Raw genomic sequence first — 23,967 nt, forward strand, 5'->3', positions numbered from 1 at the left:
AATCCTGAGGCTGAACTGCACTTAACATTTACTACACAGTTTTAACTTTGTTTTTTGTTGCTCTTTTATGCTTGCTAGGCAGTACATCACGTATGTTTTAATGCATCCACAATACAATACATCAATTTTTTCTTTGTTTAAATTTATGGTCAATTTTGAATTGGTTGTAAATTACATGCAGCAAATGGCACAATTTTAAGAGGTCCTAAAACTGGCTGTTATTTAAAAGCCCAAAATAGCTGTTTTGGCCACAAGCCCTCTCACACTGCATGAGGAAAGTGTTTGTTCCACTAAATATTCTGGAATTAAACTGGTTGTTGCTAAAAACTGTGGTGTGTGTGTGTGTGTGCAGGGCGGGGCAGGTGGGGGGTTGGGGTTCAGGTAAATCCTACGTTATGGGGACAAAATGTCCTCACAAAGATGGCAAATATCTGGAATCCTTGACCTTGGGACATTTTTAGGTCTCCATGAGGAAGTTTTCTGTGAGGGTTGTGTTTAGGGGTAGGGGATAGATAGAATATACAGTTTGTACAGTATAAAAATCATTACATCTAAGGAATGTCCCCATAAAACATGAAAACCCAACGTGTGTGTGTGTGGTCTGGCATATGTGGTTTATGAGGACACAAATATGTATAATGACATGGTTATTACAATGTAAATGTCTTAAAAACATACTAAACTGTGATTGTTTGAAATTCAAAAAATGCTGAAAGTTTTCTGTGATGGGTGGGTTAGTGTACAGGAGGATAAAATATACAGTTTGTATGGTATAAAAACTGTTTGTGTGTGTGTGTGTGTGTGAGGCAAAATGCTGCAAGGAGGTTTGACAGCTTTGCATGCCTGCTTTTTCTCTGGTGGATTCCTCCCGTCTCTCATTTTAATGCAAATGAAAGGTTCCCCCTGGAGAAATGGTTGTAAAAATAGTAGTATATCACGTACATGCCTCAGAATCATACCTAGGACACAGTTATCGCACTGGGGGTGGAGACCAGACATGTGCAACCTCAGGGGTCACAGTGACCAATGCTTTGAAAGAGTTCACTGAGATTTTATCAGGGTTCATGCAAAGAGCCGATGCTATGGCTGTGTCTGAAACAGAAGGGGAGCTGCCCACAGTCAATGACTTATAAAGCATATTTGTATTTTGGCAAACATAATGTGACTCGTCTAATGATCTACAGCAAATTAAAGAGAGCTTTAGACATAACCAAGCAAATATTTTCAATGAATGACTTCTTTCTGCTCCATCAGATGCCATTTTTATTCTTTCCAACAACTACCGAACCATCTAGAGCAAATTTAATATTACAAAATAAATATTTAATGACTTCAATGCCTGTTTCCCTGTAGAAATGGAATCATAAGTTGGAAAAAGACATAAGTAATGAATGACTTCTTTAAACCAGTGTTATTTTTATAGTATCATTGATATACTCATTTTGTTAATATTTTGAATTAAATCATTTGAAAGTTTTTGTAATTTTGTTGTGTTTGTCCTATATATTAGTTTTAATTTTTAATGTCTGTATAGTTTTTATTAAGTTAGATTTGTTTTTTAGTACTTCTTTTTAATAATTCTTTGGCTACTAGCTGAAGTAAAATAAGTTTAATTTTTTTTTATATTTTATTTTGTTTCAGTTAATGTTTATTTTATTTCAAATAGTGAAAATGTTTTTTTTTTTTTTTATGGTTTTAGATTTAGTTAACGATAATAACCCTGCTTTAAACTTCATTATACACCAAATTAATTTTTTTCCACCAACCAACAAAACACATGCACAGGTTTATGGGATATGATGAACAAATTCGAATGAGGTTTATGATTATCAAGTAAATACTTAAGTAATATTTTACTATATAAATGGCAAAAAAATAAAAATAAATAAATAAAAAATGGACATTTAAAATCAATGCATGAGTGCATAAATTTACTCTCAAGCACCATATCATAAATCAGATCTAAATTAACACTTTTTTAATCAGAATTTTGTTTTTTTGGAAAGTTATATTATTTTTTATTGTATGTCTATTCCTCACACCCTCCTTTCCATTCACAAAAAAATTAAATATGGCTCCTATCCTGACTAACATCCATTCTCCTGATTTGTACCGCAGAAGCTGTAATGGAAACCGATCTTCAGCGGCTTTGACTGCAGGTTACAAAAGTTCACCGCCATGTGGGATATGCAGTTGTAATGAGAGACAGGTTTAGGACAGGGCTTGTTTAGGCCAGTTTGGGTCTATAACACACAGCTGCAGACGGAGAACTTCCTTGGCATTGGTTCAGCACACCTCCACAAACTTCTATTCCTCTCGATCTTTCTCTTTAATAATGCATTGGCATCCATATGAAAGTAGTTGGGAAAGTTTCCTTTGTCTCGGCCGATATCCTAAAGCGTGCTGTTTTGAGGAATGAAACACGACGTTGGCCCCTGAGCACTCCACCCTCCCAGAGGGAGTTCCCTAACCCCGTCTCCGAGAGCCGCGCGAGCGGTGGCGTCTTATCTCCAAAGCATGAGAGCCTTCAGCTCGAAATTTATTTGACCAATTGAGCTAAGTAGCTCTTTCATTATGAGGTCATTCATTATGATTCATTAGTGGATGGGTAAGAGTCACAGATAAAACCTCAAGACGTCTCGCTCATCTGTGTGTTATGAAGTGTACAACATGCTCCCACTGAATAAAGCAAAGTGCTGTGGGACTGTGGAACAAGATATTATCATCTGTACTAAAGGAAAAAGGGGAAAGGCTAATCAAAACGCCTGAGAGGATGTACAAGGTATTTGTGTTAATAGTAATTTAACTTTTAAAGGTAAAGTGTGCCTTTTTTGAGGTAAATATGCAGAGACAACTATAAGTAAGCCATTGTTGATTCTCCTGAAAAGAGGAAACGCTGCAACTCTGTGGTGCTATAAAAACATTCCTCTGTTTGTTTGAGTTGAAGAAGGTCTGTTAGCATTCCCATGCATTTCAATGGCAAGTTTAATAATAAATACATTTAAAACAATTCTTGCTAAAGGTGTGTTTACAAAGAAACTTTTTTCAGTATTTTCATAGATCACACATAAACATATAAGCTTACTGAAAAGACAATGTGTATCTTTAACTACACATCATATGAAAAACTAGTCAGTAACTACACTGATTTAAGTCTCACAGTTAGCTGCGTGTGTTTGGTTCACAAAAAATATCCGGCTCATAAAGAGTCATTGGTTCTGAAATTTGACTACAGTGGTAGTGCTACATGTTTCTGAATCATAAAAGCAAATGGCTCATAAGAATCATTCATTTGGGAATCGGACTGGATGCATTGTACGTTTTTGATTCACAAAAAGCCCAGCACATACTCATTCTTTCGGGAGTCGGACTACACAGGTTGCGCTGTATGTTTTTGATTCACTAAAAGAACCGGCTCTAAAGAGTCAGTCGATCAGCAATCAGACTACATTGGTCGTTTTGTATGTTTTTGATTCACTAAATAGAATCGGGACATAAGATTCATTTGTTTAGGAGTCGGACCACATTGGTTGTGATGCTGAATGGGTAGTAAATTAACCTACGTCAGTGTTTTTCTATGTACCAGTTAGTGATGTTCGGTTCTTGAACGAATCGTTCTTTTGAGCCGGTTGAAACCGGTTCATAGGAAGTAACCGGTCGAGCCGGTTCACTAATCGAACTGAATCGAACTTTAGTTCTGGGTTGATGACGCAAGACACACAAGCTGAAGTAGCTCGTCCGACTCAAAAAGAACCGATTGAGCCGGTTCAACCAACTGTCGAAGTTTGCCGAGTATTACCGAGGAGTCTGATGAGTGACGATACCGAATATGTGTGTTGTGGTTGCGAATCTTATCAAAGATGTAGGCTAATCAATATAAGTCAGTCGTGTCCGACATAAAGGATCTGCGATCCAATGAAACTATGACCACAAACCATTAAGTGAATGAAAGGCAATATTCAGCAATAGGCTAAGCGTTCACACAAATAACGTTTTATTTGAATGTTTCAATATGCATTGACACAAATGATTTTATTTAAACGTTTCATTGATATAACATGACATTTTGAGTTGTTAGGAAAGAAATGCATAGTGACATCATAGCACGATGAACCTATGAATCGGCTTTTTGAACCGGTTCATTGAGCCGAACCGTCTGAAAAGAACAGGTTCGCGGAAATGAATCGGACTTTGCATCACTAGTTCCAGTATCTGCATACAATTAAAGCATGAGAACCGCTGATACGGAGGCCCTTAAGGGACATGTTGAAGAAAGAAATATGAGATGGGATGAAAAAATTATTTGGCAATACTTTTGCGTTCCCCTGAGAAACTTCACGTTTGCTCACAAAATGTTTGCATTCCCCTGAGAAACTTTGCGTTCACTTGCAAAGAACACAAAAGTTTTGCGAGGAAACGCAAATGTTTTTGCGAGCGAAAGCAAAGTTTTTCGGGGGAATGCAAAACATTTGCGAGAGAATGCAAAAGCATTGCCAAATAATTTTTCCTTACATCACATATTTTTTTCACCACCATGTCCCCTTAAGAGCTCCATACGCCCCCTTTTTCAGAGGCGTTGGCTCCGAAGTATTTTTTCCATTAATTTCTCTAAAAAAGTCTTTGTTAAAGCGTTATAAGCCATGAACTAAGCCAATCAGCTACAAGGTGAATCATAACATTACAAACTTTGATTTGAAGCAAAAAAGTATTTGAAAATCAGACAAAAAATACAAAAGGTACAAGACTGTGTACTCAATCCCATGAAGCATTGCAAACAGCATAATCGAGTTAAAAATTATGGAGAATTATAAAACTACTCATTTAAAAAATGTTAATTATATATAGGCTTATAAAAACAATATATTTAAGTTTATTGCAAAATATGCACATATATACAAATATTTAAGTATTTTGAGAGGCTGATTCAATTATATCATTTGCAGTGCTTCATGAGAGGGGGCGGAGCTAAAGAGCTTTTTTGGCACGATGACTCTCTAATTGGTAGAATTTTCTGTACAGCATCATGGGTAATGTAAAACAAATTCTGTTGTGAAACATGATTATTTTCAAAATAATCTGAAATAATGCTGGCTGACGGCTTCAGCAGAAGCAAATACCATCGATTAACAACCTCGTAGCTCACAGTAGGTCTGTCTTTAAAGGTTTACAAGTTATCGTTAAAAATCAATTCCCCTATGGAGAAAATGGAGTTTTTACTTCCAGAATACGATTGTTTCACCCTGTTTATGTGTTGCTTGCGAAAAAATACAGAGCAATGTTTCAATGGCTGTTAATGCAGAAGCACATTTTTTGTTCATTTACCAGCATCTATTAGTCAAGCAAACCAGCCAAAAATTGAACACCTAAGCCACACTTAAAAATACATTGATGCCATTGCATTAAATAACAGAATATTAAATCAAGTGGCATTTATAACAAAAAAAGCAAATATAGCAAAGATACACTTTTCAATGAAAAAAAATAAAAATAAAAAAGTCTGTGAACTGTAAATGTTCACAAATAATGTACTGGCGGAAAATTACCAGGACATTATCCAGTAATTTTACAGACATTTCCATTAACCCTAAAACACAAGCGCAATGAAGTTCAAAATTCAAAATACAGGTAAAACACCTGTTAAAAATCAAATACGGAAAATTCTGTCAAATTAACACAGTACATTGTGCCCTATGTTTACGGAGTTTTTTTCTAGAGTGTAAAAAAATGAATAAGACAAAAGTATATTGTTAATTTAAATAACTACACATTCATCACATTAACCCTGCTAGCACATGTGTTTGAACAGGGAAACTGACCACATCCACTAAAACATTACTTTTCATTAGTTTGCAGATGGCATATTTTTAAAATCTTTTCTATGAAGTTCAGGCCATTTGAAATTCAGACACACAATTGAGTCTGTTTTAAGTTCCAAAAGTGTCCAAATACTCTTTGAGGCCCCTGATTATCTGGGCAACGAGAGACCTGTTTGCATTTTTGTGCAAAAATTACACATACCTTGACCTTGTGCTAATACACCTGAAGAAGTGTATTGCCCTCAGGAACAATATGTTCCACTGGATGGTCGTGTTTATGACCTGAAGCAATCACTATATTGATGCATCTGATTTGAATAGCATGTTCTTAACCTTTTATGTAGTATGAGTATCAAGGTTACGGATACATGTATGTATCTGTATAGATAGCAAAAGGGCAGGTGTTGAGATCAGCCTTCTGTATGACTCCAGAAGGGCAGAAATGAGGTTATATTTGACCCCCATTTTTCGTCTACGGCCCGCTAACATGCCCGATGCTCCTGCGGCCTTTCATCTGGATATTTCAGCAGCGCCTACGGGCAGCCGATGAATGCCTTTCATCGACTAATTACAGTGGCACGGCTGTAAAAAGGCAAAAAGGTAATTTATATTAATTATAGAGGAATGAGTATAATAGACTGAAACAGCGCGGCTTGACACGCTGTACAAAACACGCAGTAAAATTGTCAGAGGCGTGTGGACTAGAGGCCTGTAATTGATAGATGCTGCTTGTGTGTGTGTGTAGTGGTGAATGTGTGCAGCAGTCAATAAATTATCATCTTCTGCAAGCTTACAGTCTGTATGTCACCTAAATGAGTATTCCAGACTCACATGCGCACATCGACTGCCCTTTTTCGCAAAAATCTGCACACTTATTGCAATCAGAGACATTTTCTATTCTCAGGTGAGGGGGAGGGCGACACAGAAGCGTCAGTGTTTCATATTAATCATGCATGCAGCTCAGGGCGAAGCTGAGCAAACAGCGCGCCTGCGATAAATGTGGGTAAATTACGGCATGCTCTCGGAACAGGCAAATTTGGACAGGCCAAATTCATCAGAAGACCATAGAAAATGACTCAGAATAGAGGACGGGTAACACATGAATGGATTTGGTCACCGTCAGGCCGAGATAAGAGCACTGCTCGCCATCACCGCGGTCCCCAGGTTCGAGTGGTCACTGAGGGAAACGCCTCTGTACGGCCTGATGTGTTTTATGGCGCCTCTCACCCTCACTGGGCCTGTTTATGGATTCCCGTCGAATAGAAAATCATTTCACCTTGGAGGCAGAGGCGGCCAAAATCAACAGCAATGCCACAGCTTTTGCTGATCCAGTAGTATTTCAACACGCTATTCTATCCGGTGTAAAAATAACATCTTCTTTGCAGTATTTTACTTCAGTTATTTGTCTCTTGAAATCATCAGACGCATTCAATAGCTTGTTTTTAATCACGTGGTTTTTATAAAATAAAAAAAATTAATTCATTAATTATATTAAATTATAAAAAAAAAATATCACAACAGATGTTGACACTGTTTTCACGGTAACTAGATCAACATTGTGAACAAAATTCTACAAAACTGAAGTGAAAACACCAAATGATCATGCAATGGGATAAAATATCTTCTCTTCCCTGCAAACGATACCATGAAGAATGTGAATATTTAACCAAGTCAAAAACAATTAATTTCAGTATCAGCAGACGCAAAATGCTATTAAAGTGTTAGTTCACCCAAAAATGAAAATTCTGCCATTAATTATTCACCCTCATGCCGTCCCACACCTGTAAGACCTTCATTCATCTTCGGAACACAAATTAAGATATTTTTGATAAAATCCAATGTCTCAGTGTGGCCTGCATTGACAGCAAGATAATTAACACTTTCAGATGCCCAGAAAGCTACTAAAGACATATTTAAAACAGTTCATGTGACTACAGTGGTCCAACTTTAATGTTATGAAGCAATGAGAATAATTCTGTGCACCAAAAAAACAAAACAATAACTTTATTCAACAATATCTAGTGATGGGCGATTTCAAAACACTGCTTCATGAAGCTTCGAAGCTTTACGAATCTTTTGTTTCGAATCAGTGGTTCGGAGTGTGTATCAAACTGCCAAAGTACCCCCCCCCCATGACATAACGAAGCCTCGTTTACTGAAATCATGTGACTTTGTCAGTTTGATACGTGCTTCGAACCATTGATTCAAAACAAAAAATTCGTAAAGCTTTTTTGTCACTAGATATTGTAGAATAAAGCTGTTATTTTGTTTTTTTGGCGCACAAAAGTATTCTCATCGCTTCATAACATTATGGTTGAACCACTGTAGTCACATGAACTATTTTAAATACATCTTTAGTAGCTTTCTGGGCATCTGACAGTGTTAATTATCTTGCTGTCAATGCAGGCCTCACTGAGCCATTGGATTTCATCAAAAATATCTTAATTTGTGTTCTGAAGGTGAATAAAGGTCTTACAGGTGTGGAACTACATGAGGGTGAGTAATTAATGACAGAATTTTCATTTTAGGTGAACTAACCCTTTAAAGGTGACAACCTTTAAAGTTAAAAAATGGTAAACGATAAAGCTCCTTGTGGTTTCTCGATTTGAGCAACCATAAATGACACAAAACAGGTATTTTGAGTTTGTGATAGCGATTCCCATATAAAAAAAAATCACTTCCTGCCCTCCAACTGCATTTCGCGCCACAGCAATGACGCCATGTGCAAACTACAACTTTTTTGCAGGTCTGCAATCTGCAAAGATAAATCTGATATAATGATCCCAACTTCTTAGTTAGCTCCCATATAAGTATCGCATTAAATTCATAATCGCACAATATTTATTCAAGAGCACATTAAGCGTTTCAAACGTGCCATTCAGAAAGCCTAAGATGTTATTCCTCTGGCTGGATCGGCGGGTAAGAGTACACCTTATTTTCATATCACATGACGGAGAGTTTAAAAACACATAAATTCAAGGAAGGCACGCTACATTTATCAGCCAGGCAGTTGGATATGTCCACAAGCCTGTTTAGACATTTCTATTTTCGATTCGCCTGCGCCATTAGTCACCGAATTTGGCCGTGGTCCGCCGATGAAAACGGGGGCCGTCGATCTGAGCTGGAGATGTTTGCGGAGTATAAGCTGCAGCCTGTTGACATTTTAAGAGAGGAGGCCCTTCTTTCCCTTCCCCGTGATTTAGCACGAGACTCAAATCCCCGAAGAGTCCGTCCCGCTGCGTTACATCTGCACACGCAACGCATTCGCACACAAACAGGCTCTTTTAGCCGTGCACATCTGGTCTGCACCCTTGCAGCAACGTGAAAAGGCCCACAGGTCATTGTTTCACACTCTCCCGACATGTTTCAGTCTCCGTTTTTATGTCATATCATATAAAGAAGTGTTTGAGGTTTGCGTTTGACAAGCTATCGCGCATTTCAAATGGGCCGAATGTGTATAATGAGTGTCGTGAACTGAAATAATCGTGACAGAGTCGGTGATTAAGATAGTGATGTAATTGTAGAGTGAGACGAGGCCGTATTTCACTTTTGTTGTAGACACTCAATGTCACACAGCAGTGGTAGCAATTAAGCTTTATGACGTTTTTCTTTCGGATGCGTGTTCGCTCACTCATGTGGTCGTGTTTGGTCTTGTTCCACTCGAGTTTCACGGCTTAGCGCTTGCAAAACGCTTTGATTTTCGGCCATTATGGGTTTCAGAAATGAATCTTTGGGTAACCAAAGTAAGATTTTTGCACGCTTTAGCTCTAAGTGCTCAGCTTTTCCCCTCCCTCCTTCCATCTTTCCATCTCTCTCTCTCTCTTTCTCTCATATATACTTTCATTCCTCCTCACCCTAGTGGATTCCCCATCTGCACCACAGCGCCCGTTAACAGACGCTCGCTTGACAGATTTACCGCCGCCGTCCCACCATTGGCTGCCAGCATGACAGAGTTGATTTAATGCTCGTTTCTGATTGGCCCAGGAACGACAAGCAAATTTATGGCCGTGCTGTGATTCGACGCTGGCTGTCTTTGATGTGAGTTACCGCTCTGTTGCTTATGGGACACAGAAACGGTGTCAGGTTTCAATCGTAAAACCCTCTCCCCAAGGGAAGGAGCAGGGAGTGCTCGACATTCCTGACGTCATGAGAGCAAGAGGAGGAGGAGGAGAGAAAGAGAGGGAATGATTTGTAGCTGCAGTCATTTTCACTCACACAGGCCTGCTGCAGTTTCTTTGTGGAATGCGTTCACATCCAACTCTCCAACTCCAAAATAATATCCTGTTTCAACACCCGACGCTCCAAGAAAACATCTAATATGCGACGCAAAAATGTGGACGATCCGACCAGCCGATTCATCTCAATCGACGCACATCAGCAGTGTAAACACGACTGTCATCGCCGTATCCCATTACAGGGGTTGATGTTTGCTTATGATAAATTTGTGGCCTGCCACTGTCTGATAACCACCACGTATAGGCATATGTTATAATTCCCATGGTTAAATCCTCAGAGTGATTTGCTGATTAATGAGGCATTTAGACAAAAGTTGCATTCTCATTTACCCCCAATTAGCATGAATTAAAGGGTTAGTTCACCCAAAAATGAAAATTCTGTCATTAATTAGTCACCCTCATGTCGTTCCACACCCGTAAGACCTTCGTTCATCTTCGGAACATAAATTAAGATATTTTTGATAAAATCTGATGGCTCAGTGAGGCCTGCATTGCTTGCAAGATAATTAACGCTGTCAGATGTCCAAAAAGCTACTAAAGACATATTTAAAACAGTTCATGTGACTACAGTGGTTCAACCTTAATGTTATGAAGCGACAAGAATACAAAATAACGACTTTATTCCACAATATCTAGTGATGGGCGATTTCAAAACACTGCTTCATGATGCTTCGAAGCTTTACAAATTTTTTGTTTCGAATCAGTGGTTCGGAGTGTGAAAGTCATGTGATTTCAGTAAACGAGGCTTCGTTATGTCATAAGTGTTTTCGAAATTTCAATAGTTCAAGTGACTTTGGCAGTTTGATACACGCTCCGAACCACTGATTCGAAACAAAAGATTCGTAAAGCTTCGAAGCTTCATGTTTTGAAATCACCCATCACTAGATATTGTGGAATAAAGTCGTTATTTAGTTTTTTTGGCGCACAAAAAGTATTCTTCTCGCTTCATAACATTAAGGTTGAACCACTCACTCACAAATCACCCATCACTAGATATTGTTGAATAAAGTCGCTATTTTGGTTTTACACAAAAAATATTCTTATCGCTTCATAACATTAAGGTTGAACCACTGTAGTCACATGAACTGTTTTAAATATGTTTTAGTAGCTTTCTGGGCACTGAAAAAGGAAATGATCTTGCTGGCAATGCAGGCCTCACTGATCCATCGGATTTTATCAAAAATATCTTAATTTGTGTTCTGAAGATGAACGAAGGTCTTATGGGTCTTTCATTTTTGGGTGAACGAACCCTTTAGCTATTATGACAGAACTTGATTTTGAACATTATAGTGTTTAAAGGGATAGTTGACCCAACAGTGAACATTTAATCATTATTTTCTTTATTCTGTGGAACACAAAAGAAGATATTTTTAAAAATGTCTTAGTGTTTTATAGTCCATATGGAAGTCATTGGGGTCCAATGTTGTTTCGGACCCTATTGACTTTCACTGGATGGACAAAAACGGTTGAAACATTCTTTGAAATATCTTCTTTTGTGTTCCACAGAATAAAGTCAGTCATGCAGGTGAGTAAATGATGAAAGAAGAATCATTTTTTGGTGAACTATCACTTTTTAGTGGTTACCAAGCATGCCACAAAAGTCCTGAAATGTGAAGCCAGAGCATCTCGATCACCCCCAGGTGGTTTGTCCCAGTATGGGTCATAAACCCCTCCCTCTCCATGTAATGTAATGGGACGTGAGACAAACTAAACATTTAAATTACATTTCAAATAATTTTTTTCCAAAAATGCTTTCTGTCATTTTATGTAATTTTTATCACGCTGATGCATGTTCAAGTGTTCCTTTTTTAAATAAGTTTGGTTTTAGTTAGTTATTTGATGCTTTAAACTGGGGTGTGATGTCATGATTGACAGCTGTGATTGACAGCTTCTCTGAGTGAAGTAGTCACTGAGGCACCAATGGACTTTTTTGGGGATTTTCGGGACGAGATTGGAGCTTTAACTTCTGCATTTCCATAACTGTTTTTTTATTTCAAACCAACATAATGAGTTGTTCTGCTGTAAACTGTACTAAATGATTCTGCAAGTGTGGGTGGGACCTTGATAGCCCGTGGCTCCACTTCATGCTCTCTACTGCGCAGATTCATGTCCCGAATCAGCACAAGATGTCAGAGCCATATTGGGACATTGGCGGCTTCACTTTTCTACAATGGAAGAGAGTGGAGGTGCGTCGTCCATATGGTTACTAGGAAATTTTCCTACTGTTTTATCTTTCACCAGGCAAAAATGAATGGTTTGGGCCATTAGAAACATGATTTGAGGTAACACAAATAATGCCTTCCTGTAGCTCAAACATAGAGCATGGCGTTAGCAATGCCAAGGTCATGGGTTCAATTCCCAGGGAACGCCTGAGATCCTGAACGAAGCTTAACTTACCTTGGATAAAAGCGTCTGCCAAATGCATAAATGTAAAATGCAATGTTACACTGAAGTACAATATGCAAGTATGAGTATAGTAATGGTGATGCTTGCTTTATCAAACACCACTAATGCAATTATACAGTGTAATACTATGCTATGCTGAAACAACACTGCAGAAAAAAGCAGTACACACACTACACAGTATACGTGTTTAAATTGGCTTTTGCATTGCAACATATTGCTTCCATGCGGAAAGATTCTTTTCCAATTGACACTGGCAATGAAAGACCTCTCAACATGTTTCAACTTCCTCTGCCTCCTCTGAAACAACATTCACAGTGATACCAGATAATTCACTCAAGTACATCATAAAAAGTGAACATGTGCATTTGACAGCAGGGATAGTTCACTAGATCTATTTTCTTTTTCTTTTCAGATTCATGCAATGGAAGTCAATGGACACCAATGTTGTTTGGACCCTATGCAATGTTCTTCAAAATGTCTTCTTTTGTGTTCCACATACAGGTCATACAGGTTTGGAGCAACGTGAAGGCTGAGTAAATGATGACAGAGTTTTCACTCTTCTTTTAAAATGTGATTTCTTTCTCATCTAACACTGACTTTGTTAGTGCTTTCTAATGTTTATCATATTTTTGCAATGAATAAAACCAGTTAATTTAGATGTTATACCTTCTATTAATATGTGTCCTTTAAATTAGTTTTATCGCAATTATTAACCGCATGCAAATACTTTACGTTTACATTCGAGCCGATTGCAATTTCAGCCTTTTGTGCTTCAGCTTATAATTCCATAAAACAGTGTGCAGAAAGTATATTTCTTCTGATATAATTGTTAAAAACCATGAGAAAGGATCGGGTGTCACTTCCTAAAGACAAATGGCAGCATGCAATTAGCTCACTGTCACATAAATCTTCACTCGATCTCTTTATCTGTGTGCGCGTCTACGTGTGTGTATTTGTGCGAGGGCGTGTCGTCTTGTGATTGCCTTGCCCGCGAACCCGTATTCCTTTGAAAGATGAGAATGTATCGTGTTATCCCTTAAAATTTCCCTGAAATTATCAAAAGCAGCTCTCTGGCCATTTATTTCCCTGTACACCTAGATATTTGCTTCGCATGACCGTGCGGTTTTAGCCTTAAGACATCATAAGGATGTCTTCTCGTATCAGAAACACTTTTTAACCATAGTTCCCTCCTTCAGCCCCTGAGATTAGCAAGGATGTATATGACTCATATCTCTTCAAAGCACTTGAAACTGTCTGGTATAAATCAATGAATCATAAAGCTGATCAATAGCAGCGCACTGCCAAAGTCACTTTGGCCTACTGTCTATCTGTACTCTCATCTCCCTAAACGCTTTCCCCTCGTCCATCTATCCCCTTTATCTGCGCATCAGTCGCACGGCTAATGCCGAGGAGATCAGCGTTGGCGTGCGTGAACCTCCTGTAACAGCCGTGACCCATGAAAATTTCTAAGGGTAAATAGCAAGGCCGGTGCTGTCTGTCAAAAGCTCAAGGATTCATAAGACGTGCACCTCCACCTCACCTCTCGCCTCACCTTGTCTGTTCAGGTGGAAAATTGCAGTGGGACGAAATGAAGGCGCACAAAGGCCTTCCCATGCTCGCATGTAATTGCATAACATCTAAAGAGACGCATTAGGGCTTTTTAACATGCACGCCTGCATGCGAGTCGCAGTGTGAGCTCGTCGGGTCTCTGCTGGAGGCATATTGCATACTTGCGCACTACGCGTTATGTTTCTCTCTGAGCAAACAGGACTCATAAACATCTCAGTGGCGGAAACAATGACACAAGCTGTTTATGGAAGGTCAGGGAGGTGCGAATGTTCAAACCTTTATTAGTTTAATCAATTTTTCTATAGAGTCCATAAAAAAAAAATCACAACTGGGAGAAGAAATCACACCCATGCAAAAATAAAAATTGGAATCAGCAGTCAATAGGGCAAACGTTTAACATCATTTATCCTCATGAAAATGAAAAAAAAAAACCCAGCTTCTTCTGCCAAGTTTATTATTCAATATCGAAGCAAAACTGCTAAAGCTCATAAAGACACTTGATCTACTGCAAAAGATCATGGTGATAAGTTAAAGAATTCCCATTAAGCAGAACTTCACGCAGGGAAAAAGTAGCCGTCTAAGATATATCATGTTCAGAGAGGCCAGTTATGTATTAATCTAATATTTAGAGAAAACATATAGCAGCTTTAGCGGTAGTCTTGTAGGATCTTGGCCACATAAAGTGCACCGAAACACTAAATAACACAGCTAATAAACTCAAACTCGACGTCTACACTCTTAAAAATAAAGGTTCCAAAAGGAGGTTTTCACAGCAGTGTCATAGAACTATTTTAGGTTCCCCAAAGAACTTTTAAGTGAACAGTTCTTTTTTTTCTTAGTGTAAAGAACATTAAAAATCCGAAGAACGTTTTTTCCACTCTAAAGAGCCTTTTGAGCAATGGAAAGTTCCATGGATGTTAAATGTTTCTCATGGAACCACTGATTCCAATAAAGAACCTTTATTTTAAAGAGTGTATACTTTGTAGTGGCATTGAGTTTAAGTTCTCATAACCTGCATCGAGGCCTCCGGAAGGTTCCAGTGACCTAGACCATATCATGTACAGACCCTTGACTCAAAGAGGGCCACCACTGCCCAAGTCAAGCCCATGGGCTTCTACAGGGAGGCCCAAAGCAGCGATGGTGGGACCCAACAAGCTACAGATTGATGGGGTGGCGCGGGGCCACTGTATGTTAATGTATCTGTCGAGGCGAAATGTGCTTCAGCGTGAGAGTGATTTTAACGCTCTCGGCAGGACGCCGAGGCATTCGTCCTGTCATCAGGAATGTGGATGACTCTCGAGCGAGATAAATCTTGACAATGAGGCGCTGGTCAACTGAGCCGGTCCCGGCACTTTGGGTTTCCCTCGTAAAACAGAGTTTAAGGGGTTTGACAAAGGAATCTTCAAACATAACAGCAAGGGCGAGAGGAAATGAAAGCAGATTTGTGGTACTGCAATTGCTTTTTTGCTGGTGTTTTTAAATATGTAAAATTGAATTGTTTTAATTAGCATCATGGATATGATGATCACGCATTTTTCACGATAAGCATTGTATATTGTCACAATCAATTATTTAGTTAGTTATTAGTAAAAAATAATAGCAAATTAGCATTTCATTGCAAAATACCATGCAACAAGATATTAGATAATCATGTGTATCATTACTGTAAACAGTAATACTGTGATTTATTATTACATTTTAAAATAACAGTTTACATATATAATTTATTCCTGTGATGCAAAGCTGAATTTTCAGCATCATTACTCCAGTCTTCAGTGTCACATGATCCTTCAGAAATCATTCTAATATGCTGATTTGGAATAATTTCTCATGATTAATATTGTTGAAAACAGTTGTGCTGGTTAATATTTTTGTGGAAACTGTGATACATTTCTTACAGGATTCTTTTAATAGAAAAAACAGCATTTATTTAAAAAAATCTTTTGTAACATATGTCACTTTACTGAATAAATACAATTCTAAAATATTTTTTTTAGTGTATGCAAACTATGGTGTGACCTGGTTAAAACATAGTGCCAGTAGGTTGCCCTCATGGCAGCTTTTATTAATTAAAGCTGGGTTAATCAAATGCTGATCCTGATGTTGATACAGCAGAAAACACTGTGATTCTTTCCCTTCATTAAACCCAACAGCAGTCGGAGAATAACGTGAGGGTGTCATTTATCATTTCCTGTTTGCTGTGTGTGAGGGCTGCAAGAGTGCTGAAAGGAAACTAATTGTGCCATTGCACATAAAAGTGAAATTTTCACATGAATATGCATGAATTATTTGGACAGAAAAGTAGGTCAAAGAATGTGTTCTGAATTCCCCGGTTTGCCATCAGCAGTGACAGTGATTCTTTTGAGAACACATGGCAAAAAAAAGAAAAAGAAAAAAGCAGCTGGTTAATTAATCTTCATCAGCTCCAAGACCGTATTTTGTTCACTCACTTGTTTCTGTATCTTCTGTTTAAAAAAACTACTAAATCTGCAATATATATATAAATGTTATCATTTCTACAAGCCATAAGATCACAAGCATTCAATCAACCTTGGTTAAAAGTGTGCATAAATGTAAATGGCCTTATTGTTTTTGCACTCCTTCAGTATACAAATCTTCCATAGAACCTAGAAATAATGAAAACACGAGGGCCATGATTGTGAGTCGAAAAATGTATGACTTCATATAAAATATTAAGTAAATTAATCATTTTATTAATTAACACATTTACTTAAATTGACAGTAAAACCTTTATAATGTTACAAAATATTTATTTTTCAAATAAATGCTGTTCTTTTGAACTTTCTAATCAAAGAATTCTGAAACAAAGTTTCACGGCTTCCACAGAAAGACTGAAGACTGGAGTAATGATGCTGAAAATTCAGCTTTGCATCACAGGAATAAATTACATTTTAAAATATATATATATACATATATATAAAATATCCAAATATTCAATATTGGAGTAAATTGGTTATTTGGGTGAATGAAAATCCGTATTGATCATCCACTACCTAAAAACTGGAAAGAAGCCCTTTAACGTCTATGGCGTTTATGGCCTTACACACTCAGATCCTGAAACATCTTAAAGGAAGAATGATAATAGTTCACTTCTAGGACCGTTTAAACCTACAAACTTACGGTTAACAACCCATATGTTTAACCACAAGGCTACGTCACACCGAAAGAAGGAGCAACACTTTAATATTTCACTTCCATCATTTTGGGGCCACTGTATTAATCCGTATCTCATGTATAGCTCTATCTGGGAAGACTGAAATTTTAATGAAGATGACTACCTAGCTGACGGGCACTGCACACCTCTGCTTGGTTAAATATCATAGTTAATTAACATGTAAAGGCACGCTGTCAGCAGAATGACAGATGGCTGTAGTGGCGTAAGAGAAGGTTGATTAATCTATGAATTAAACTTTAAATAGTGCTGTACACACCATTTGACGTGAAATAGGCCCTACGTTACGGATTTTGAGGAGAGTTGCATGTGAAATAAGGTCATTTGGACTTATTTAAATAATAATGTGTGGCTGGTAGTTGCACATGCAACATTTGTGTGCTGCAAAGCCATTTTAGGACCTTCAACAACGTTTTGAGGGTCTGTTCGAATCGTATGAATGTAGCACGGCCATGTCTAAGATTCTCTTCTCGTCCGCCTTGGCTTTGAGAGCGAGTGTGTTAAGTGCTCTCAGCCCACGGGTGTTATAAATCAGGATCAGCAGTCAGGCTAGAGAGAAGAGGGCTATGGCCTCTCTGAAGCAACACAAAGCCAGACTCTTTGTCTAACTCTGTCTCCTTTGCTGGCAGTGTGGCTTGAGCTGCCTTGAACGTTTCACTCCATTACATTTCTGCTGGAAATATCGGTTCATCTTGCCAGCATTAAGCTCTTATTTCCAATACAAGTAATTCCATTTATTAATAATATTTCCATACTGCAAAGAAAGTTGCTTCTATAGTGGGTTAGTGAATACGTGCACATTATAAAGTCATATTTCATAGAGTTAGTGTCTGCAATCAAAATACAGCTAAACAAGTACAACTACACTAGTTGTGACAATAGTAATAAACATGCCAAGGAACACAGCGCCCTCTACTGGAGCATATGGAAACAGCTGTGTAATTTAAACAGCGTGTAGTAGACAATATATGTCCATGGAGGCACATGTAATGTAGATAGTGAATGATGACAGCGGAAATAAAATCCCCAAAAACTTTGCTAAATCATTTTAAGGACTTTTAAAGGATAAATCTGTTTTATATGCCTTGGCACACATTGAAAGTTGGTGGATTACACCACCTGCTGGTAAGCATGTACACTAGCTTTCGATTGCTTGTGGCTAGAAAGATTTTTTTATATATATAAATCCTTTTATTCAGCAAGGATGCATCAAATTGATCAAAAGTGGCAGTAAAGACATTTATGAATGTCACTAAAGAATTCTATTTTAAATAAATGCCATATTGGAACTTTATATACATCAAAGAATCCTGAAAAAGGAACACTGATAATAGATTCCTGAAGGATCATGTGACACTGAAGACTGCTGAAAATTCAACTTTGCCATCACAGGAATAAATTACATTTTAAAATGTAGGTTACTGTTTCTGTGACGTTAACATTCTAGTAACTACTATAAACTAACAAGAAACTCTCATTAACGAATTAGTAAGTAATAGTGCCCAGTTGAATGTGGTAGTTCACTATTAGCTAATCAATCAAGAACTACTACAGGTTCATAATTAATGTGAATGATGCATAATGTAAAGCCAAGATGATGGTAACCCACTAGTAATGACTCAAATCCTTCAGAAGAAATTACTAATGTGAGGTTGTGAAACTTTTGAGGTGTTTTGGATAGTAAAGACTCGAGTGTTCTAAAGGAACTTCTGATTATTTGGACCAGTATTCTAAAGTGAAGGTCATGGTAGTAACCCACTAGTAATGACTCAAGTGTTACCAAATTCGTCAGAAGGAATTACTATCCAAAACCTTACAAAAACCTCAAAAGCTTACAGCGATTTCAGTCAATACTAAGGAGTTATCATGCTTTTCACTTTAGAATACTGATAGTAGTTCCTTCTGAAGAATGTAGTAACACTTGAGTCATTACTATCCAATACTTTACAAAAACCTCAAAAGCCTACAATGATTTCAGTCATTATTAGAGAGTTATCATATTTTTCACTTTACTGATCCAAATAATTAGTAATTGCTTATGAAGGATTTGATAATACTTGTGTCATTACTAGTGTGTTGATTTTTACTTTAGAATTAATTATACATCATTCATGTTAATTATGAACCTGTATACAGTAGTTCTTAGTAGTTCTCTAGGAGGTATGAAAAAATAGTAGTTATTGATTAGCTAATAGTGAACTACAACATTCAACTGAGCGCTATTAATTATGAATTTGTTAATCAGAGTTTCTTGTTAGTTAAAGTGTTAGTGCACCCAAAAATGAAAATTCTGGCATTAATTACTCACCCTCATGTTGCTCCACACCTGTAAGAATTTCGTTCATCTTCAGAACACAAATTAAGATATTTTTGATAAAATCCAAGAGGATTATGACTCTATAGACAGCAATATTATCAACACTTTCAAAGTCCAGAAAGGTACTAAAGACATTGTTAAAACAGTCAACGTGACTGCAGTGGTTCAACCTATGAAGCGTCGAGAATACTTTTGTGCGCAAAAACAAAACAAAAATAACTACTTTATGACAACAGTTCAAATTGTTAAATAAAGTTATTTTTGTTTTGTTTTTGCGAACAAAAAGTATTCTCGTCGCTTCATAACATTAAGGTTGAAACACTGCAGTCACGTCGACTGTTTTAAGGATGTCTTTAGTACCTTTCTGGACCTTGAAAGTGGTGGTTATATTGCTGTCTATGGTCGAGTCAAATACCTCTTGGATTTCATCAAAAATATCTTAATTTGTGTCTGAAGACCAACGAAGGTCTTACAGGTGTGGAATGACATGAGGGTGAGTAATTAATGACAGAAAATTTTATTTTAGGGTGAATTCAAAAACATTAAAACCCTACCGACCCCACAGTGTATTTCTTACAAAGAACAGTTTATATTTAATGTATCTGGCAGATGCAACTTGCAGCGCATTCAATGCATACATTTTATCAGTTTACTATCTGTGATGACTTATTTAAATCAAAAGTCACAGAAAACAGTCTTTGTGCTGACCATGCTCCACCAGCTCATAAAAAAACAATCCAAACAGATACAAATAAGCTTGTGTGGAGTAAAACAGAAGCTGCATTTTTTTTTAAGAAAAGAAAATTTATTGTCAGTTTTAGAGCTTAACTCACTAAAAGGTGTCTAACAGGATAAGAATAGACTTTGTGTTTGAGATTGGTAAAAAAAATACCAAACAAATGAATCAAAATGATGTTGTTACAAAAACAAGTGTTTTTCATTCTTTTAAACAATCACAATACAAGAACTTCTTACGGTGTGCACTTAATGATAGGATCATGCAAATGTACAGGTAAAAAAATACAGTGAAACTGCTGTCTAATACTACTACGGTTTCTAATTAAATTATTTAAAATGCTGAAAAAATATATTAACTCAAGCTCAACTGCGTCAGAAGTCCGTGTTCAGGGCCGAGGTTGACGTAATATGAAACGCATAACGAGACCTCTGCGAAAAACTAGCGGTTTTTATATAAACATCTGTCTCTCTATGAACTATACAACCTGTTAAAAAGGTTTTCTTTGTTATTCTTGGCTCGGCTTAGTCAATCCAGTGACTTCAGAAGAGAAACTGAGATGCGAGCAGACTTACCGCATGAGTCACATCGTACTGTGACGAAATCTGTCATTCATTCTCTAATACCCAAAGAAAAGTCAGTGTTCATGTTGACCGAAAGGCCAACTTCAAACGCTTGACACCATAATGTAGCCCACAAAAAACGAGCTCTCCTGTGGATGCAGGATGGACGATGCTCCAGATGTTTCTGCTAAAACCTTAAAAAGTCTGTGTGAAACGGTCACGAGCCGTTATCACAGTATTTAAAGTGAACAGGAAATGATTAATTGATGTGCACACTGAGAAAACGTATCCTATCAGAATGTGTCTACGGTCACTACGGCTAACTTCTCCGATTGAAAAAGCCACGTGCTACGGCTCAAGTTGTTCACGGGTTAATACTGTAACACTGGGAATCCCAACAATCTACAGTCCTCCGAGGGAACTACAAAAGGAAGTGATTCTAAACTACCAGAAGTCATTATTGCCTGGACTGAATGCACAACTAACCCGCCTGCTGATCATAGTACCATCTAAAATACAAAATATGCTATTTCCCAGAGTCTAACCAGTATTAAAGAGTCCACTGGGGTTGAGCCGCTTGGATCAGAGCTGGACGCATTATAGTCTTTAAACAGTTTACAGGTTCAAACCCCGTTCAGGTCGTGTTGGCCGCAGCGAGTCCATTGTGTTTGCTGGAAAGAGGTTTGTACGAGCGATCGGAAGGCTGTCACACTGCCAGCCTGCTGTTGTTTGTCTGCAGTGGGCTCCAGGACGCCGTGTGCTGGGAGGGGTCCTGAGAGTATGGCCGTCCCTCACAGCACGGCTGGTTCTCCTCTTTAGGGATGCCCACGGCACACAAACGTCGATGCCGTAGTAACCGGTCAGTTCTGGAAAAGTTCTGTGTGATAGAAGGGGTTCGGAGTTAGTCCCATACACAGGCGGTTTAAATGAACTGATTCTTTTGGACGTGCTTTTAATGAACTGATTCACTGATTCTCCTGCATGCCATATAAATGTAAATATAAATGCACACTACTGTTCAAAAGTTTGGGGTCAGTAATATTTTGTAATGTTTATGTTTATTAATACTTATGCTTAGCAAAGCCCAATTTATTTTGATCAAATACAGTAAAAAAGAGTGATATTGTAAAAATTTAAAATAACCTGTCACTATATTTTTTAATGTAATTTATTCCTGTCATCAAAGCTGAATTTTTTCAATATCATTACTCCAGTCTTCAGTGTCACATGATCCTTCAGAAATGATTCTAATATGCTGATTTGCAGCTTAAGAAACATTTATTATTATTACCAATGTTGAAATGTTGCTGCTTATTATTTTTGTGGACACCGTGACACATTTTTTTCATACGGAAGAGGATTAGGGCCAAGCAATAATAAAAAAATAAAACCATCTCGAGATTAAAGTTGTTAAATTTCGAGATAAAATGTTGAGAATAAACTCGTTAAATTACGAGAAAAAAACTTGTTAAATTGAGAAAAAAGTCGTTACATTACGAGAACAAATTCGTTAAATTATGAGAAAAATGTCGTTAAATTTCGAGAAAAAAGTCGTGATAAAATGTTGAGAATAAACTCGTTAAATTACGAGAAAAAAACTTGTTAAATTGAGAAAAAAGTTGTTAAATTACGAGAACAAATTCATTAAATTATGAGAAAAATGTCGTTAAATTTCGAGAAAAAAGTCGAGATAAAATGTTGAGAATAAACTCGTTAAATTACGAGAAAAAACTCATTAAATTTCGAGAAAAAAGTCGAAATAAAATGTTGAGAATAAACTCGTTAAATTACGAGAAAAAAACTTGTTAAATTGAGAAAAAAGTTGTTAAATTACGAGAACAAATTCGTTAAATTATGAGAAAAATGTCGTTAAATTTCGAGAAAAAAGTCGAGATAAAATGTTGAGAATAAACTCCATAATTACGAGAAAAAACTCGTTAAATTTCGAGAAAAAAGTCAAAATAAAATGTTGAGAATAAACTCATTAAATTACGAGAAAAAAACTTGTTAAATTGAGAAAAAAGTCGTTAAATTACGAGAACAAATTCGTTAAATTCCGAGAAAAATGTCGTTAAATTTCGAGAAAAAAGTCGAGATAAAATGTTGAGAATAAACTCGTTAAATTTCGAGAAAAAAGTCGAAATAAAATGTTGAGAATAAACTTGTTAAATTACGAGAAAAAAACTCGTTAAATTTTGAGAAAAAAGTCAAATAAAATGTTGAGAATAAACTCGTTAAATTTTGAGAAAAAAGTCGAGATAAAATGTTGAGAATAAACTCGTTAAATTACGAGAAAAAAACTTGTTAAACTTTGAGAAAAAAGTCGAGATAAAATGTTGAGAATAAACTCGTTAAATTACGAGAAAAAAACTCGTTAAATTGAGAAAAAAGTTGTTAAATTACGAGAACAAATTTGTTAAATTATGAGAAAAATGTCGTTAATTTCGAGAAAAAGTCGAGATAAAATGTTGAGAATAAACTTGTTAAATTACGAGAAAAAAACTCATTAAATTTCTAGAAAAAAGTCGAGATAAAATGTTGAGAATAAACTCATTATGACTTTATTCTCAACATTTTATCTTGACTTTTTTCTCGAAATTTAACGACTTTTTTCTCAAAATTTAACAACTTTTTAATCTCGAGATGGTTTTAATTTTTTATTATTGCTTGGCCCTAATCCTCTTCCGTATTTTCAGGATTCTTTGATGAATAGAAAGTTCAAAAGAACAGAATTTATTTGAAATAGAAATCTTTAGTAACATAATAAATGTATTTACTGTCAATTTTGGTAAATTGAATTCATCCTTATTGAAAGAAAGTATTAAATTTCTTATTGATCCCAAACTTTTGAACAATAGTATATGTGTCCAGTTTTGAGACATAACTTTTGCCAGATAAACTGTCTTATCAGCTTGAAAATAACATTGTGTCAAATGTCGAGTTGTTTATGGCTGCAAAAGACCATTTGGGTGTCAGAAAATGACAGTTCTGCAGTAGCTTCTGTGGAAGCTCCGGATTTCAAGTTTATATCTCACAATTCTGACTTTTTTCTTGTGATTCCGAGTTTAAATCTCACAATTCTGGGGAGATCAATTCTTCATAGCCAAGTCTTATTATTGTCTTTTTTCCTCA

General features: G+C 36.9%; 1 protein-coding gene and 1 long non-coding RNA gene across 4 annotated transcripts in view; one reads left to right on the forward strand and one right to left on the reverse strand.

Moving 5' to 3' along the window:
- The window catches only part of znf740b (zinc finger protein 740b), a 34,310-nt gene that overhangs the window by 3,697 nt on the left and 6,646 nt on the right, over positions 1 to 23,967 (reverse strand). For 2 of the 3 annotated variants that reach the window (XM_048178973.1, XM_048178971.1), the window contains one exon: positions 20,320 to 21,712. The exons of the other annotated variant lie outside the window; for it this stretch is intronic. In XM_048178973.1, coding sequence (XP_048034930.1) covers positions 21,542 to 21,712 — 171 coding nt within the window. In that variant the 3' untranslated portion in view covers positions 20,320 to 21,541. Of the gene's footprint in view, positions 1 to 20,319; positions 21,713 to 23,967 lie in introns of those variants that run through there. 3 annotated transcript variants of the gene reach the window in all.
- LOC125260564 lies at positions 8,534 to 13,166 on the forward strand. Its single transcript, XR_007183071.1, has 3 exons — positions 8,534 to 8,735; positions 12,154 to 12,237; positions 12,870 to 13,166. It is a non-coding gene; the product is annotated as an uncharacterized LOC125260564 (long non-coding RNA).

This window comes from Megalobrama amblycephala, linkage group LG24 (genome assembly GCF_018812025.1).
Source record: "Megalobrama amblycephala isolate DHTTF-2021 linkage group LG24, ASM1881202v1, whole genome shotgun sequence".
NCBI lineage: Eukaryota > Metazoa > Chordata > Actinopteri > Cypriniformes > Xenocyprididae > Megalobrama > Megalobrama amblycephala.